At 33.1% G+C, this 18,099-nt stretch overlaps 1 protein-coding gene across 1 annotated transcript; it reads left to right on the top strand.

The window, feature by feature from the left end:
• The first annotated feature begins 16 nt into the window (after positions 1–16).
• LOC148622479 (small ribosomal subunit protein eS6-like) lies at positions 17–16,934 on the top strand. The gene is made up of 5 exons (XM_088572472.1): positions 17–80; positions 710–841; positions 7,078–7,288; positions 14,269–14,418; positions 16,653–16,934. Exons 1-5 carry the CDS (start codon positions 75–77, stop codon positions 16,880–16,882), a joined length of 729 nt encoding a protein of 242 aa, XP_088428598.1. The 5' UTR covers positions 17–74; the 3' UTR covers positions 16,883–16,934.
• Positions 16,935–18,099: the final 1,165 nt, after the last annotated feature.

Genomic DNA, 18,099 nt, shown 5'->3' with positions numbered 1-18,099 from the left:
TCTCGTCTTCTGCGAGAACTTCCGATACGTCGGTCTCTTGTTCCGGTTGTCGCTCACTGATCGCAAGGATCAGCATGAAGGTAGTGAATAAATTTAAGTTTGTGACTTAATAGTCTGAGATATCGAAGAAATCATAGCAAATTCGAATAAACCAATCATTTATTTTTGTTTTTAAGTATAAACTTAATCCCTTCTACCCAAAAGTCCTTCAGATGGTTATAGATTCCAGAGGCAGTGTAGAACATCGGATACATGTTAGGAAGTTGTTTTAGACTACTGATTGACTCCGTAGATTTCAGTAGAGAGTGGGTGTTTATGGTAATGGCATCTAAATATCCTTCCAATATCATTCAATAGATTTTTGGTAACTGTATATGGTTAGGTATCCGAGTAGTAATCTTGGACTTAGGTAGTCCCCCTGCCAGTCCTGGCCCTTGCACAGCTCTGAAAAAAAACGTTTTTAGAGTTTAAGAGCAAAGTATAATCCTGTGGCAAGAGTAATGTACTTGAGTGTGACAAGGCAGCAAAATGGATGAAAAAAATAGTAAATGGGGAAATCAATTTAGTTCATATGGTTAAAAAATGTGTTGCACTCCAGAACTTACTGACTTTTATTCTTATTCAAGTTTTTCTTTATGGAATGTATCAATATAATTTAGCTTAGCAAGTTGTCATTATATAAGTTCGACTGTTTTATTTTTTTTTTCAGCTCAACATATCCTTTCCAGCCACTGGCTGTCAAAAATTAATTGAAGTTGATGATGAAAAGAAACTCCGACCCTTTTTTGATAAACGTATGGCTCAAGAAGTTTCAGCAGACAGTCTTGGAGATGAATGGAAGGTAAGTTGTGATACAATTGTCACTGTAAAACAAGTTAAGTGGTAAATTTGAATTTTGAATTTAAATACTTGAGCAAAATACTAATGAAAACTCCGTACCCATTCATAGACCTTGAAAGTTTGGTAGATTACGTGTACACTACAGCTAACGACTATTTTGACTATTCCCTTTTCCACGGTGGGCGTGGGCCGACCGTGGACACATGGTTGATCCCTGTCCACGTTGCCCACATGATCTGGTGGTCACTTTTAAAGGTTACAGACCACCAATTCAACCAATGAGCATTTGGAACGTACGCCAAAATAGTCCTACGCAGAAATACCCCTGTTCCTCATAGTGCTGTGAAAAAAGTTCTCATCTTATTTCAAAAATTTAAACAAGTTTCTGAAAGGAAAAACATTTCTGTACATTTTATAGGTGCATTTTACTTCTTGTGATGTGAAGCCTAATCTCTATAATGATTTCTAAATATACCCCTATCTTGTGAAAACACTGGGATTTCCCATGCTATTTATAGACCCTTCACTTCCGGTGACCAGTACTGCACTGCAAGTCTGCTAACCCCACATGCCATTCTGAGGATTGTGAGCTGACATATGTAGAATCATGCTGATATACAGTCCTCTGCAGGTTTAAGTTAAGGTAAAGTCCAGAGAAGCCATTGAATATTGTGAAGTTAGCATAGAAGCCTATGGGAAGTGGAATTAGTGGTTTTCTAGCCTAAATCTTGTTTAGTTTTAACAGGAATCAGAATTAAAACTTATTCTTACATAATAAATATGACAGTCCTATTGTATTATAAGAAGCGTATCTAATTGTATGAACTTACGGGAACAAATATTTCACAGGTGTCAATAGAGCTTTTTTATAATTGACAGTCATCAATTACCTGTAGGGCGGAGATTAAAGTAGAGAAGGGTGATTATTTGCCAACAAATGAATTATAACAAAGTATCTGCGGTAACTTGTATGAATTCGGAAACAACAATTAATCCTGTAAGATGATTTCTGAGATAAATACTTTCACGGCCCTGTCATGGAAAAGATGCTCCCTCCTTCTGCTTATTATATTTAAAATTCCTAGAGAAAATCGGCTAAGATTGGATGTGCAATACCGTATGAAAGATACAACTATTTACAACTGCATCCCCTTTTTCTATGGTACAGCATCATGTTGCTATGATTTTCACACGGTGGCTAAAGATGCAGGTGTTCCTCCTGGACCTTTGATTGACAGGTAATCAAATAAAATGTCTAGGGTGTGGTTAAAGTAAAGTCGCACTATCGTTGATTGACAGGTAATAAACTGTAGGAATATTTAGGGTGTGATTTAAAGTATTGAGAACTGAAACTTGACGTCAACCTGCGCATATAAGAAAATGGCACTTGCATGCACTAGAGAACACATATACATATAGGTGATTTAGTCTTGTGTGTACTAAGATTGAGTAGTGATAATTTTTTTTTTTTTGTAGTCAACAACTGTAAGAAAATAAATTATAAGTTATACAATGAGAGCAACCTTCATGGAATTCGAGAAAGGACATGTTCGTGTATAATCAAAACGAACGAGGGCTGGTGTTATGAAGTTGGCTTAAATTTGAAAGTTACCCTCAACTATGATAATTTATTATGTATCCATTTCAGCAACTACAAGTGAAAGGCAAAATAACTCAAAACAAACGAAATCTAATTTTTGTCTCGTTTTAGTATTGAAATATATTGGAAATTTTCAGAAAATGGTCTTCTCCATTTGAAGTCAGCACACTAGTGTTATAAGATACCATTGAGTTTAATTTATTCTATATATAGTAAGCCGTAAAATTCATACTTAATAAAGAATTTGAATTTTTTTTTATTAGGTTATATCTGGGGGATTCAAACACTATTTTTATTTTAAAAAAGGTTCTACATGTCGAAATTTTGATTTAAAAAACTTTGGATGTGCCTAATACGTCTAGTAATCATGAATATTAAATTAGGTTTATTTTAATTCTTTAATCTAAATATTACCAAACAATTCCTTCTCGTTAATTAGCAATTGATTGACCACTTCCTGTATATTGGGTAAGTGTGACACGCTCGGGTATTAAGTAGTGACATTACACAGATAATGCACACTATTTCAGGAACAATTAGTGAGATCTGACTAAATAAGTTAACGTTTCAAACACGTTGATTAGTTTTATTTCTAGTTGTCAATATATGATACGAAATATCACATATGCATTACAAGATTATTATATTTTGTAAATAGAAAAAATGCTTGTTGTGAGCATGATGTTACAAGAACAGTGAATATTTTATTAATTAAAAGAAAAATACGATTGCCCTTATGTCATTTACCTGGTTGTATATTCATAAACTAATAATGAATATTTCGGAAATGAAAATAATGTTCCTGAAATAAAAAAAAAAAATAATGTGCTTTCAAAATAAAACACTCTAATGGAAATCTATTTTCGAAAGTGCATTTTGATATGCGAAGATTTTCGGTAATTAAATAAAATTCAAGTCTTAATCAAAAGGTCTGAAATTTTGATTTAACGTCAGCGGTTATCAAAAATAAAAAAAAAAAAACAATATTTATACTTCTATATATCTCTAAAGTTACATGTTTTTTTTGAATGATGCTGTAGAATTTTAAATACTTTCGTGTATTATACCTCCTTCTTATTTATGCAAATAAGGCACGTTGTTTGTCGATCAATAACTGTTGCCATGTCAACAAAATGTCAATTAACCTCATACAGTGCTCAAAATACAGGGACACACCTATTGATGAAACATAAAAAGCAATGATTGGACCACGATACTACAAAGGCCTTTATCAAATTTGCGTAAGAAATTGACGCACTTAACACATTTTTGTCGTTGTTTTAAAAAGTGGACACGTAAGAATTATTACACAAGATTTGTCCACCGATGGCGTGTGGGATCATCAAAATAGTCGTTAGCTGTAGTGTACATGTACATTTGTATATAGGTAAATTCAAGTAATATTAGCATGCCCCCTCTTTGAAATTTCTGGAGCTACCACTGGTTATCAGTAACATCAACAGCACAAGAACAAACTTCGCATTTTGATTGATTATAGAAATGATCATCTCAGCTACATACATGTATGATAAAAGATAATCATCAAATGTAAGTGAAATAAAATCCAATGATGACACTACTCAAGGAGTCTTAAACATACCATATAAGATTAGGTGGCGTTTTAGATCTAGAATTTGTGGCCAGCTCAAATTTTTATGTTGCCAAGACATACATGTACAGTACATGTGATAAAGTTATGTTGCTTTTTTTTTTTAAACAAGTCAAATATGTGTGAAACTTAGGGAAACCTTGCATTAGTCCTGTTTCCTTGAGAAAAAAATGCTGAATAATCTATATGTGTATTCCAATTATTGGAATGACCCTTTTGATGGATTAACACTGGATGATTTTAATGATTTTATTACACCCAATGCAACGAGGTTGTGAAGGGTATAATGTTCTTGATCCTTTTCCGTCAGCCCATTTTTTTTCTTCTAAACACTTGCAAATATTGACATGATGTTTGGTGTATAAGTTAACCATGATAAGCTGCAGGTCAGGTTTAACTTTCATTCTGCTCCAATGATTTTTACTGAAATTACGGGCCTTGAACATAACAAAATTCACATAAATAACAGTTTTCCAGACTTTTTTTCTTAAGGCTTGCAGATATTGACATGATTTTATATATATAAGTTCACCATGATAAGTTATAGGTAAAGTTTACATTTGGTTCTGCTCCAATGATTTTTACCGAAATTATGGGCCTTGAACTTAACAAAATTCACAGAAATAACAGTTTACCAAACTTTTTTTTTTTAAATGCTTGCAGATATTGACATGATTTTTTATATGTAAGTTCACCATGATAAGTTGTTGGTCAAGTTTTAGTTTTGTTCTGCTCTGACTATTTTAACCGAAATTACGGGCCTTGAACTTCGCAAAATTTACAGAAATAACAGTTTTCCTGACTTTTTATCTAAACGTTTCCAGATATTGACATGATTTTTAGTTTTTAAATTCACCATGATAAGTTACAGTACAAGGTTGTAGTTGGTTCTGCTCCAATGATTTTTACCAAAATTACAGGCCTTGAACTTAGCTGCAATTCACAGAAATAACCGTTTTTCTGATGGTTTGTAGATTATGACATGATTTTTGGTATATAAATTCACCATGATAAGTTGTTGGTCAAGTGTACGTTTTGTTCCGCTACATTGATATTTACTTTGGATTAACTAAAACTCAAAGAAATCACAGTCTGGAGTTTTAAACTACCCTTCTGAGTAACTGAAGTTAGTTAGAAGGTAAAGTTCTAAAGCCTAAAAAACACTCTTATTCGGTTTTTTTTTTTTTTTCGGTGTCCTTTTACATTTATTTCTCTTACGAAAAAATGTACTTCAGTATCCAACATGGGGGACACGTTGGGTGTGTGAGCGCACCCACTAAGGTTCTTTATTATTGACAATATTTACATAACAAGAACGGTATAAACATAAATAACTTTCATTTTGAAAGTTTCATCATTGCTATATAGCTACTATTAATTAAATAATTTTCATTTATAAATTGTCACTATGTTAGCTACTATTTCAAAAATATGCATCAATATTTCATTTCATATAGTCATTAATGGCTTGGCAATACAGTCCACTTAAACTTTGACTTCCATGCAGCATTGATTTTGGAATAGTACTTTGCCTCCTTGGCAAGAGGTGCTGAAGATGAAAGATTACGTTTTTTGACGGTTGATGAGAATGCTACGAATTGGAAAATTCACAAAGTTCTTCCGTTTGGCTTGGATAAAAAAACATGCCATGCTTTGAGTCAAATTCATTTTCACTGGATGCCAGGTCAACGTTTCTACAACCATCAAAAGATAAAATGTCCTGCATCAGTATTTACACAATGACTGAATGAGTCCAAATCGTCGGTAATAAGTCATGTAATAATTCAAGTGTGTGCCACTAACACTTGGAGTAATTGTCAATCATCTTCTGTTGTTGTATAATCATCACACCTTTTAAATTAAATCTTGTTGATAACCAATAAAGCTCTAAATTACTGTTAATGACCGTAATTAACATGTTTACTTGAGATCAACCGGAAGTGTCGTCGTTTGATCTTCTCAGGGTTTTTTTTTTTAAGTAAATAAAAAAAAATGGCGACCAAAATTTGTTTATGGTATAATGTTTGGAAAGCAGTAGATTTTCTGTTTCAACGGTAGAACATTGGAAGGTTCTAATTCTGGTAGAATTGAACTTCTGCCGGTTCACATGTATGCAATGAAAACTAAGTTGTCTAGAATACTACAGTTGGGCCTTTAAAAAATTACCTGTGTTTCTGGTAAACTTATTAACACTAATATTCTGTGCCTACTCGAAACTGTTTTGGTCATTTGTTTACAAGCTCAATTAATGCCTGAATATGACTCCAAAACAAACCAGTCATAAATTTTTGAAAAAAAAAAATTAGAAGTTTTTACCTACAGAGCCTAGTGTTTTTAGCATGTTATACACAGGTATTTTTTGTATGAATTATTAATTTTGTGACTTGTGTGATTTATCAGTTGTATATTATGCCTCAGCCCATTGAGTAGGTGGTATATTGGAGTCACTTTGTTTGTCCCTCATTCCATCTGCCAAAGTCATCGTCTAAAAATTTTGGCTCCCAGTGCACAGATTGATGTGGCTTGATGTAGATGAGGCATACATGCAAGTTGCGAGCAAAAAATTGCTTGCTGTTCAAAATTAACTTCATGTTTTGTTGGACATTTCTATTTTTCACTAGATGAAATGAAAAAGAAAATTTTGATCACAAAAATATCAGCTCCAACAGGACAGATATATTTTCAATTTTGTTATGGCTTAATATAGATGTTGCATACATAGTGTGCAATTTTGGTTGCTGCCCCACATCAACTACCTGTATTAGTGGGGGTATTCTACAATGTAGCATGACAGCGTGTGCTGTTAAATGTATGCAACTACATATATGGCTAGGTACATAGCTGAAACAAAAAATAACAAAACACAACTTGTCTTAGTGCATTTTATTTATGAAGTACTAAATATATCATTCATTGTGTGTTGTTTCATTCTTGGCCAGTGATAAAATTAACACTGATGGTCCACTGGAATGAAAGGATTTTTTGGTGCAGGAAAATTTACCTTAATAGTTTTTCCTTTAATTTTCAGGGCTACGTAGTTAGAATTTCTGGTGGTAATGACAAACAAGGATTCCCTATGAAGCAAGGTGTTCTTACCAATGGCAGAGTTCGTCTCCTTTTGTCAAAGGGACACTCCTGTTACAGACCACGTAGAACTGGTGAAAGACGTAGAAAGTCTGTTCGTGGCTGCATTGTTGATAGCAATCTTAGTGTTTTGGCTTTGGTTGTTGTCAAGAAAGGTAACAAAAAAAAATGACTAAGAACAACCCTTAACTTGTCTTGCATGTTCAGGGTCTTTTCTTGGATTTTAAAAGCTTTAGTCATTTTTGTGCGAGAAATTGTGGACATTTTAATTGATTATTTTATGGGGAGTTTTTGCATCTGATTTTGACATTTCAGTATATGCTGTCATTTACCAAACTTGGGATATACCTTGAATGATGCTAAATGTAAATAGTATACAAATAAAGCAAAAAATAAAGCACACGACTTAATTTACAATAAAAATAAATAGTTATCCAAGAAAGACTCCCAAACCTTAATAATCATTTGAAATGGAACTCCCTTGCAAGCTTACTATATACTATAAAAATGTTGAGAAAATGCTGTTGGACATGTACTCAGGGCATATTCCAGGATTCAGTGAATAGGAGAAGTGGCTTCTCCCTTCCAGGAGTGATAGGGAGAAGTGAGTCTGGAATGGAGAGAAGTCATAGTTCCTACTAGAATATTTTATCGCATTGATACAAAGTTGTATCTCAAGGACATGTATTCTAATAAAAAATAATTAAATAAGTTTAATACTGCAATTCCATTCTCTATACTTGCAAATGAATAAGTACATGCATAATAAGTAACTGTAATTGACTATGGTAAGTGATCACATTGTCATTTAGAACTTGTTTCTTATAGTAACATGTTCTTAAAGTCTAAGAAAGGTCTGCACCTTCCTGTGGTCTCTTCCTGAAAAAGAAAAAGATATTTTATGTAAGTCAGCTTTGTTCTGACCTAATGATGAGTACACTTGTACTGTAACTGATACAAAGCACAAATTAACCTGCACAGACATGCATGTACATGTATGTTTACATGTATATTGTTTAGTGGGACTATTTTCAAATAATTGACAGTTGTAATTTAAATCGATAAATGAATGACTGCATCTTGGTATGGCAGTCTATCATCCAATAAATTTCCCTGATTTTTTTAAAAGGGATAATTGTTAGCCTAATTATTTTTATATTTGCCATATCAAAACAAAGTGTCGCTTCAGGCCCATGTGCATTCATGCACATAATTGTGATTCAAGCTGAACATACCAATAATTAATTTTCTTTTAAAACCATTGAAATCACTGTAATAGTCTCTCATTGAGTAAATAAATTAATTGTTGTCATCAAATTAAATATATAATCAAGGAACACAAAATTTATATGTAACTTAACTTTTGTGTTTGTTTTCCTTTAATTTTGAACTCAATGAGTTGAAAATGTTTCATTCAAATACTGTCTGCTGGTTTTATCCATTATCCAAGTCACTAGAAGGGGTGAAATATTCCCTGGATTGGTTGGAACTGATGAAAATTAAATGAACTTCTAATTCAAGTTTCTCTTCATTACAAAAATTGCCACCATTTTGGTTGTTTATTAGGTCTCATTAACCACTTGCGTGTCAAATGGCTACCCCCCTGTGTAGTCCCAAAAACACACTGAACCTAGAAATATGCATTGTAAGTGCATTATTTGTGTGTATTCTGATCAAATAAAGCTGAGAATGTATACTTTATAACCATTTTTGTAATTTACTACAAAAGTGTATGAATATTGTTTACGTGTGAGTAATTTGCTTCCATGCTGTCAGTTAGCAGAAAATGTAAAAATGTTGATTTTCATGATTTTTTATTCAAGTAAATTTTGTGAAGAATTTCTACGGTCATCATACCATTAGAATAATGATTTGGAAAGCCTTATTTTCCAAGTTTTGCAATGGTATGCAACTTTAAGGTGTCATTTGTCCTGGGAATTCACAGTGAAACATTGAAAATTACTTGCTTAAAATGTTAAGTAATGGAAACGTTAGAAATGGTTAGTGAGACCTTACCTGGAAGGGCTAGAGTTATCTCTCTTTGGTCAGATTTCACAACGACTTCACTTAGCTTAAAAGAACACGAGCTGGCGACTTATAATTATTTTAAAAAATTCTTGGCGACTTCAAATTCCATTTCTTTGCCTAGATTATGCCCTGCATCAATGACATAAATGAGGAGTGTCAAAAAAATTACTTCATGTTCTTAATATGAAAACTTTCAGTACCAACCTATGTATATTTTTTTGACCTGGAAGCCATAAAAAATAATATATTTTAGGGGTTTTGGTTTTGTTTTGTTTTGTTTTTTTTTTTGGCTCAGGTTTCACCTTTACTGCAACCAAATCATTAGTCTTGGAGTAAAATTTTATGTTCCACAACCCTGATACAATACATCGTTTTATTATAAGTCTACTAGGAACCAATGAAATAACAAGACTTGCCATCTATATGACATTATTTATAAAATTTCAGCACTATACAATATGGCCTGTGCCATGCTGACTTTTTGTTAATGTTGGAATGGCTGATACTCTTTGATAAGTGTGAAAATGCCCAGTTACCTCAAATGCTGTAATGACTAAGATGAAATGTTCTTCAGTTTTGAAATGAAAGGGACCAATTTTTTTTTGGTCCCCCGCGACGCATTGCAAGGGGACATAGACATAGACAAGCTTTATTTAAAGTCAGCAAGACATAAAACAATAAACATAAGCTCTTGTGAGCTTTTGAACGGACATAATGTTTACAGTCATATATAATCATGCAGGTAAGTAAAACAAGACATACATATACACACAGAAGACATTTAGACATACATAAAAACACATAATTATATCAGTGAGTACTATGGTACGAGAATATAAGCAGTTGAAGTATACAAACACTAAAAAAATACTACTACTACTAGCTAAAGAGTAAAATAATAAGCAGATAAGGAATAAAGCTATCGTGCAACTGAACAAAGTAACTAAAAAATAATAATAAAACTGGACCAAAATAAAAAAAAGTTTAGTATGTGTAGTTGGTATGCTGCATCAGTAAGAAAATTTTAGTCAGAATTTTTTGCATATAAGACAAGTACATTCTTTACCATTCCAGAAAGATAATTGACTTTTGAACTGATTAAAATTTGAAATTTGCCAGAAAGATTCTGGAAATGAATTCCAAAGAGCAGTTGCAGCATACCTGAAAGATCTCTTGCCATAGCTAGTAGTTTTCACACTTGCAATCTGCAATAAATTTGTGTATCTAAAATTATACTTGTGGTCTTTCTTTTCAACAAGATTTGATAAGATCAGAGGTGCTAAATTAAGTACTTTAAATATTTCTATTGCCATTGTTTTTGTTCTTCTTATATACATAGAGGGCATTTTTGCCTTGATTAAAAGATCTTCATATGTTGAAATATAGTCTTCATAAACAAATCTTAGAGCCCTTTCCTGTATTTTTTCAATTTTTTGAGGATCACCTTCGGAACTAAAATGCCATGATAGTGGGCAAAAATTTTAATTTGACTGTATAAATGTGTGAAATATCGTTAGTCGATTTAATTTGCTCAAGTTTTTACCTATTCTTTTTAAAATATTTAACTGTTGTACTGCCTTTTTACACAAATTCTGTATATGGAAATTAAAATTTAGTTTAAAGTCTATGTTTATTCCTAATAATTTTACAGTTTCATCACAGCTTATTTTTGCAGAGCCAATATCAAAAGTGGGTGTTTTATCAAAAGTCTTTTTGCCAACAGCTATGGCCTGAAACTTTTCAGGATTTGCCTGCATACAATTAAAGTGAAACCAGTTTATCAAATAGTACTTTTTGATTGTAGTACATCTATTACTTCATTAAAATTTGGCGAAAGATAAGATAATGTGTTGTCATCAGCATAGTTGTATAAATCTCCTTAGATTGAAGTTGAACAGCAAAGGACCTAAACTTGATCCTTGCAGAGCACCCTTTTGAATTTCTGCCCAGCTACTGACACAAGAGCCAATCTTTATTTGTTGCTTACGCCCTGACAAATATGATAATAACATGTCAGTAGACTTACTGTTGAGACCATATGCTGATAACTTACAAATTAAAATATCATGTGGCAGTCAAATGCCTTTGACAGATCCATAAGAATGACTGCCACATATTTGAAATGCACATAAAAATTTATCAAAAATAGTTTCAAAGAAAGTAGACAACTGTTCAGCTAAAACTTTTTCGAATATTTTTGATGGAATAGGTAGTAAACTGACTGGTCTGTAGTTGCTCTTCGTAAAAGGGTCATTCTTTTTGAATAATGGTGTGACTTGTGCCTCTTTTAGTCTGCTTGAAAATATTGAAGTTTCTAGTGAATGGTTAACTAGTTTGGTTTGCCATTTTTCATGAGTTTAACTGATATTTTATCAACTCCAGTTGCTTTCTTCACAGATTTATGGAGTTGGTCAAGATAACATAGAAAAGTGACCCATTACCGTTTTTCATAGGACAAGTTGACTCTTTTATCAATTTTTTAGGTCAAATATATCAATTAAATCTGCTAGTGTTTTCCCTTTTTATTCATTTAATAAATCATAGTTCAGATCTCCAATAGCCATATATTGATCATATTGTGTAATACATTGGTCTAGTGTATTAGAAAACTCATTACTAAATACTGAGTCTTTCATACATGGTGGTCTATAAATACATATGATTGCCCATTTTGTTTTGTTTAATATAACTTATAAATGCTGCAATACCTCCACCATTACAATTTCTATCTTTTCTTTCAAGTTTATAACCTGGATTATCCTGTAAAATGAGTCAAGTTTTTGTCTCTGATAAAAACATAAGATCTACAATTTTGTTACAGAATAGTTCTTTAACTTCACCAAATTTTGATTTCAAACAGTTGATATTTTGATGAGTTTTTCTAATAGCCTGAATTTCTTCAAATATTGATACATGTTCTTCAGAACTACAAGACATGTTACTATCAGATGGTAACAAGTAGTCCTCAAAAAAAGATTCAGTAAAAAGACAAGCTAAACAGTTTTTACACAACCATGGATCCATAGATTTATTGAGTTCTTTATATTCTAATGGCAATATCTCGGCACATTTAATATGGTAACGGTAGTAGCAGGCTTCACACATTTACACTCTGTGAGTGCATGCAACAGCTTTAAATCATTCACCGCAGGGATTTCTAACTGGGCCTGGGTGTAACGCAATGTCCCCACTTATGATTAGAATAGCAATAAGTCTGTGGTGTCTACACTTCATTGCTATTGGGATGGATAGAAGATAATTCCTGTTCTGTCTGATATGATAATAAATTGCTGTAAAATTTTCAATTACTACGTTGTTCTGCTGTGAGTTGTATGTAAAAACAGCTGATTCAAAATGTCAGTATGTAGGTCGTCATTGACAGTATTGTTTACATTATGGATCAGGTAAGATTCGTGTGATTTGCTTCTAATAAATCCATTATTGTGATCGACATGGTGTTCTACATCCAATGTTAAAAGGTTCATATTAAAGGACAACAGTAAAAGTACACATGACACTGTGGTTCATCATGTTGGTTTGTTTATATTCAGTGATCGCCAAGTCCAGAGTTTACATCAGGGTAAGATCGTTGGTTTGCAGTGTTACACCAAAAATGATGGGTTTCAGTTAAGGAACGTTGGATATATATATATGGTGTCAATAATTTAGAGAGAAAAATGAATACTTATAATCAAAGGATACTCTCTATTTCAATATTTTCTTCTGTCTTCAAATTTCAATGCCGCCATTCCCTGTGCATTAAAATTAAAATTTCCGCTTATGGAAATGCTGGGTGTTCATCCGTGTTTTTCACACTTTTTTGTAATGCTTTTGCCAAATAAGTTTTTCCACACTTTTTGTTATATGCAGGGGACATTGGAACGCTGTTCTTTTATTTTACTTCCTTTTTCAGCTCACCCGGCCAATAGGCCATGTGAGCTATTGTCATCACTATGTGTATGTTGTTGCCCGTTCACTTTTTCAAACATCATCTCCTCTGAAACTACTTAACAGATTGTAACACAACTTTTCTTGAATGTTCCTTAGGGTATTGTTAACAATTCTTTTTGGGGGATTTTCTTTTCTGGCAAAAAAATGGCTGTTACTACTGAAAATACACGAAGAGGGGCAAATCGCAGAATTTTGCGAATAACTAAAATCTGGCTGGGTAAAATTGTTCATGAAAGGATGGACCTATGCCAAAATTTTCAGGAAGATCAGTTGACGAATGAGTTATGGGTCCTGAAATGGAATTTTTTTTCCCTCTGAAATGACTGGATGGATTAAAACGAAACTAAGCATGAATGTTCAGTAGACATCTTTAACAATGTATGTGTTTTTGATTTTTTATCATGGCCGCTGTTACCAAAAATACACGAAAAAGGGTCAAATAGCAAATTTATTCAAATATTAACTCTAAAACAGTTGGGTTAAGCTAAAATCAAGCAGGGAGTAAAATTTTTCAGCATGTTGAGTTGGACCTATGCAGAAATTTTCAGTAAGATCTGTAGACTTTTTTACTGAAATTTTCTTTTCCAACTTTGAAATCTTGTGAGACACAAGTATGATGGATTTTAACCTAACTTGGCATGACTGTTTATTAGAATATCCTAAACAATTTTTGATCTGTTGAAAACAAAGGGTTTAGTCAAATTTTCATGGGGTAAAATTTATCAACATGGTCAGACAGACCTATGCAGAAATTTTTACAAAGATCTGTGGACTGATGTAGGAGTTATTGCCCTTGAAAACTAAAAAAAAATACATTGAGAGATTTATTAAAAAGCAGGTGGATAACTTAGATGTTCTCTATTGATTAAATGATTCTTGTGACAATAGCACAGTAAGGTCAAGAGTCCAGCTCTACTTCAGCAAGTTGATAAAATGATTTTCTGTTTTTGGATTCTTAAACCATTGCAGTTTTGGTGAATTGTTTTGTTTATTTTGATGTAAGCTCCCTTTCAAGAGTTATAAGGATGTTTTCAGATCATCAGTAGTTAAAAAAAAAAAATTATTAAATTATTACAATTCAGACAGCTCTTCTCTGCATGTATCATTCCAATGATTGTTTAATGTTGGCCTTCTGTAATGTTCCTCATATTTCCAGGTGAGAAAGATATCCCAGGCCTTACAGATGTTACTGTACCAAGAAGACTTGGTCCAAAGAGAGCTAGCAAAATCAGGAAGCTCTTTAACTTGTCAAAGGAGGATGATGTAAGACAGTATGTTGTCAGAAGACCTCTTCCAGTCAAAGAAGGTATTAATGACTGTTAACATATTAATTTTTGCTTTTGCTTTGGACAGATATGCAGGACAAAAGTTGACCCAGTAAATTGATTTTTAACACCACGAACCATTAACTTTTTTCAAACCACAAAAACAGACCACTCCAAACTTTGTCAGTCTTGACCGGTAAAAAAATGAAAGGTCAGACTACCTGGTATCACATGAATAATAACCAATGTAATTATGAATTATTTGTGATTATTCCTTTACTTCTTTCAAATTAGCAGCCCATGAATGACTCATTGGAAAGTTATAGCTGCCTTAACCTGAAGAAGCAGATAAAATGTATTTCTTCATACTATTTCATGTCTGTTTTTGATAATTTCTTCTTGGTTTATTGTGCATGTCTGGTCAAAACATTGTGGTTGTAGCATGAAGATAAATAATATTGTGAAAGTACTTTAATTCGTGGATACCAATTTTTGTGGATTAGGGAAGAAACGCATGTTTGTGGATTCTTGAATTCATGGTTTTGAGGTGTTTAGTATACACATCAATGGAAATCTCCTTTTAGTTGGGAACCAAATTTCATGGTTTAGCCTACCCATGAAAACCACGAAAATTGGTACCCCACGAACAATAGTACTTTCACAGTAAACAAAGAGTTTAAATGTAACTTTTGCTAGTAATTTGAACTTGTGTAGTAAAAATATGGAGGCATGAAGAAGAGCCTTTGAGAAAAAGAAGGACACAGGTATATGGTTATATTGAACCTTAAAATGCCCAAAACTTGATCAAGAATATTTTTTACTTCTGAACCTTAGTCGCAAAAATAATGAATTTGAATAAATTTCATATAACACAATTGAAATGTATATATGTGAACAAAGTAGCTTTAATCAATTTAATCGAACAAAAATTTTAAGATTTAAGTTTGACAAGATAGTGTACCAGTACATGTACATCTGATTTCATTAGCTTCAGTTTACCTGTATTAAAATTTAAAAAAATGCTTACCAGACACCTATTGTTCACTGTTTCTGGGTAGGTATAGAGCTAATTCAGAATCCTGAACTGGGATTCAAACAAGCAATATTGGTGTTTAATATCTATTCTAAGATTGAAATATAATTTTGAAAGAAAGGTTGGTAGGTAGTGAATTTAAGACTAGCATTCACTTGCCTGTGGTAAGTTCACATGTATATCCTGTAAAAGCTATGGGGACCCAGTAAAATTCCCTTGTTTCTCAACCACCTGTCATGTAAAAAAAATCAGTTTAGAATGGTCTGTCAGGCGCGTAGCTGCCGTTAGGCAAAAAAGCTTTTGCCTGCACTTATTTTTTTTTTTTTTTTTTTTTTAAATAAAAATACATCCAGGAGAGGCATAAATGATGCTCTAAAACGCAATCTTCACGGAGACCCCCAGACCCCCTGCCATAATTTTGCCTACACTTCAATTTGGCTACGCACCTGTCTGTAAAAATAGATACTTGCAAATATGTTTTGTTGACAAAATCTATGAAAATTAATATGTTTTATTGTCCCCCGCCGCAATGTGGAGCGGGGACATAGAAATGCTGGTGTCCGTCCGTGCATCCGAAGCTTGTGGACGCAACTCCTCAGAAACGGCTTAACAGACTTTGACCAAATTTTGTAGGATTGTTTGTCACCATATGTAGTTGATCATACTTAACATATTGATTGGACAATTTTTATGGGAGTTATGGGACTTTGTTCATTTTTCACGTTCTTTTTTTTTTTGGCAGATTTTTTGTATTGTATGAAGAATTCTTAACCTAACTTAATTTGATTCACTAAGGTATATTAACCTTGAATCACCACATGGACTTGTGAAAGCACATAAGTTTTGAATCTGCTATTTATACAAGTGTCAAACATTTGTAATTCAACTCTTTCTACAGCAGTGGGGGACATATGGCTACGCATAGCGTTCTTGTACATGTAGTAATTTGTTTTACATAATTTAGTATCTGATAAAATTTTATTTCAATTAACAACTGAATAATGATTGTTTTTATAAAACTGGAAGAAATATGATGATCTTTAATAATTTTATGATGCTGTTGTCTGTCATTTTCTGTAGGCATTTTGATTTTGGCAAAAACTTGAAAATTAGTTGGTCTAAATGAAATTTTACTTGAAGGTCATAAACCACAGAAGGAAGGTTGGCCTTTATTTTTAGAGTTTTGACAATTATTTTACAATTAATGGTAAAAAATAAGCATTTCTTGAATCTTTTTTACAGGCAAAAAGGCAAGAACTAAAGCCCCCAAGATCCAGAGACTTGTTACCCCAGTTGTTCTTCAACGTAAGAGACACAGATTTGCCCTCAAGAAGAGGAGACACCAAAAGAGGAGAGAGGATGCTGCTGAATACGCTAAACTCTTGGCTATGCGCCTCAAAGAGAAGAAGGAAAGGAAGAGAAGTCGATCAGGCAGTAGAACTTCACTGTCACAATCTCAGTCGAAATCATGAACAGTTGATGTGGCTGATCCTAAATAAAAAAAAACAACAAAAAACAAAGAAAGCTTGATTTTGATTTGTGTTTTTGCTTAAATAATACCAAAAACATATACTGCTTTGAGAGGCATACCCAGTGATAATGATTTTATGTGCCTTGCAACTATAAGTTTGTGGCATATTGTTTATCCAACAAGTTTTCACAGGATATCTGTGACAATTTTCGGTGGGATGTTTCAATTGCAGTCCTGAACCCCAACCCCATTATAGACCAATATTCCAAAATCCTGTACCCCTTGGTCGTGGATTTTATAATTACCATTTACAGATAATCTTCAGGAGTGCAAGATGACTGAGATAATCCAATAAAGATGTTGACCTGTCATGATCAATAAGTATAGACTGAAATTATATACCCCTTCACAGTTGCTGTTATAATAATGTACCCCTTTATAGACAAATATGAAAGAACAATCCCCATTTGTCAGAACACCCTCCTAACCCCACCAGTCATTATATAATGAGTAACACACCCACTGGGATTGTGGCCCTAACAGTTATGGAATTGTTTGGAAGTTTTCAAAGTATTACTATTTAACTCCAGTAAAAGCATATAGATGTCTAGAATATTGTTCCATAATATTATATACCAGGTTAGTCATACTGGAATTGATTTTTAGGGGACAAGATTTTAACCATTTGGAAAGGGGGGGGAGAAACAAGTGATTTCCTGTTGTCTTGACAATAATTGGACTGAGTAAATAGAACTCGTGCATTGTACTACATTGTTTCATTCCACAAAAGGAAGTTTGTGATTGATTATTGGGGTTGTGACTTGAGTTGACTGTTTTAGCTCACTTAATATCCATCATGGTCGTCGTTAACAATTTCTTCAAACATCATCTTCTCTGAAACCACTGAATAGATTTGCATGAAACTTATAACAATTGTTCCTTAGAGTATCATGCACAAAATGAACTTTTGGATTTTTGATTGGTTGAAAAACATGGCTGCCATTACTAAAAATAGAACATAGGGGTCAGACAGCAGATTTTTGTATATATATCCGAAACCGTAAGGTTTAGCCAAATTCTGACATGGATAAAAGTATTCAGCATGATGAGATCTATCTGTGGTCAAATTGAGGTGAAAATCTGTTGACCCATGTTGGAGTTGTTGCCCTTTTTGGACATTTTTTGCTGTTTTTGATAGTTATTATACCCCACGCAACA

The sequence above is a fragment of the Perna viridis genome, chromosome 3 (genome assembly GCF_037379345.1).
Source record: "Perna viridis isolate PV_CMFRI_1.1 ecotype Kerala chromosome 3, ASM3737934v1, whole genome shotgun sequence".
In the NCBI taxonomy this organism is placed as follows: Eukaryota; Metazoa; Mollusca; class Bivalvia; order Mytilida; family Mytilidae; genus Perna; species Perna viridis.
This window is presented reverse-complemented; position numbering and strand designations above follow the sequence as displayed.

Bases quoted from the DNA above. Each gene is read 5' to 3' on its own strand.
- LOC148622479 (XM_088572472.1), top strand. The intron at 842-7,077 runs GTAAGTTGTGAT...TTTAATTTTCAG, and splicing joins GTCTTGGAGATGAATGGAAG to GGCTACGTAGTTAGAATTTC. The intron at 14,419-16,652 runs GTATTAATGACT...TCTTTTTTACAG, and splicing joins ACCTCTTCCAGTCAAAGAAG to GCAAAAAGGCAAGAACTAAA.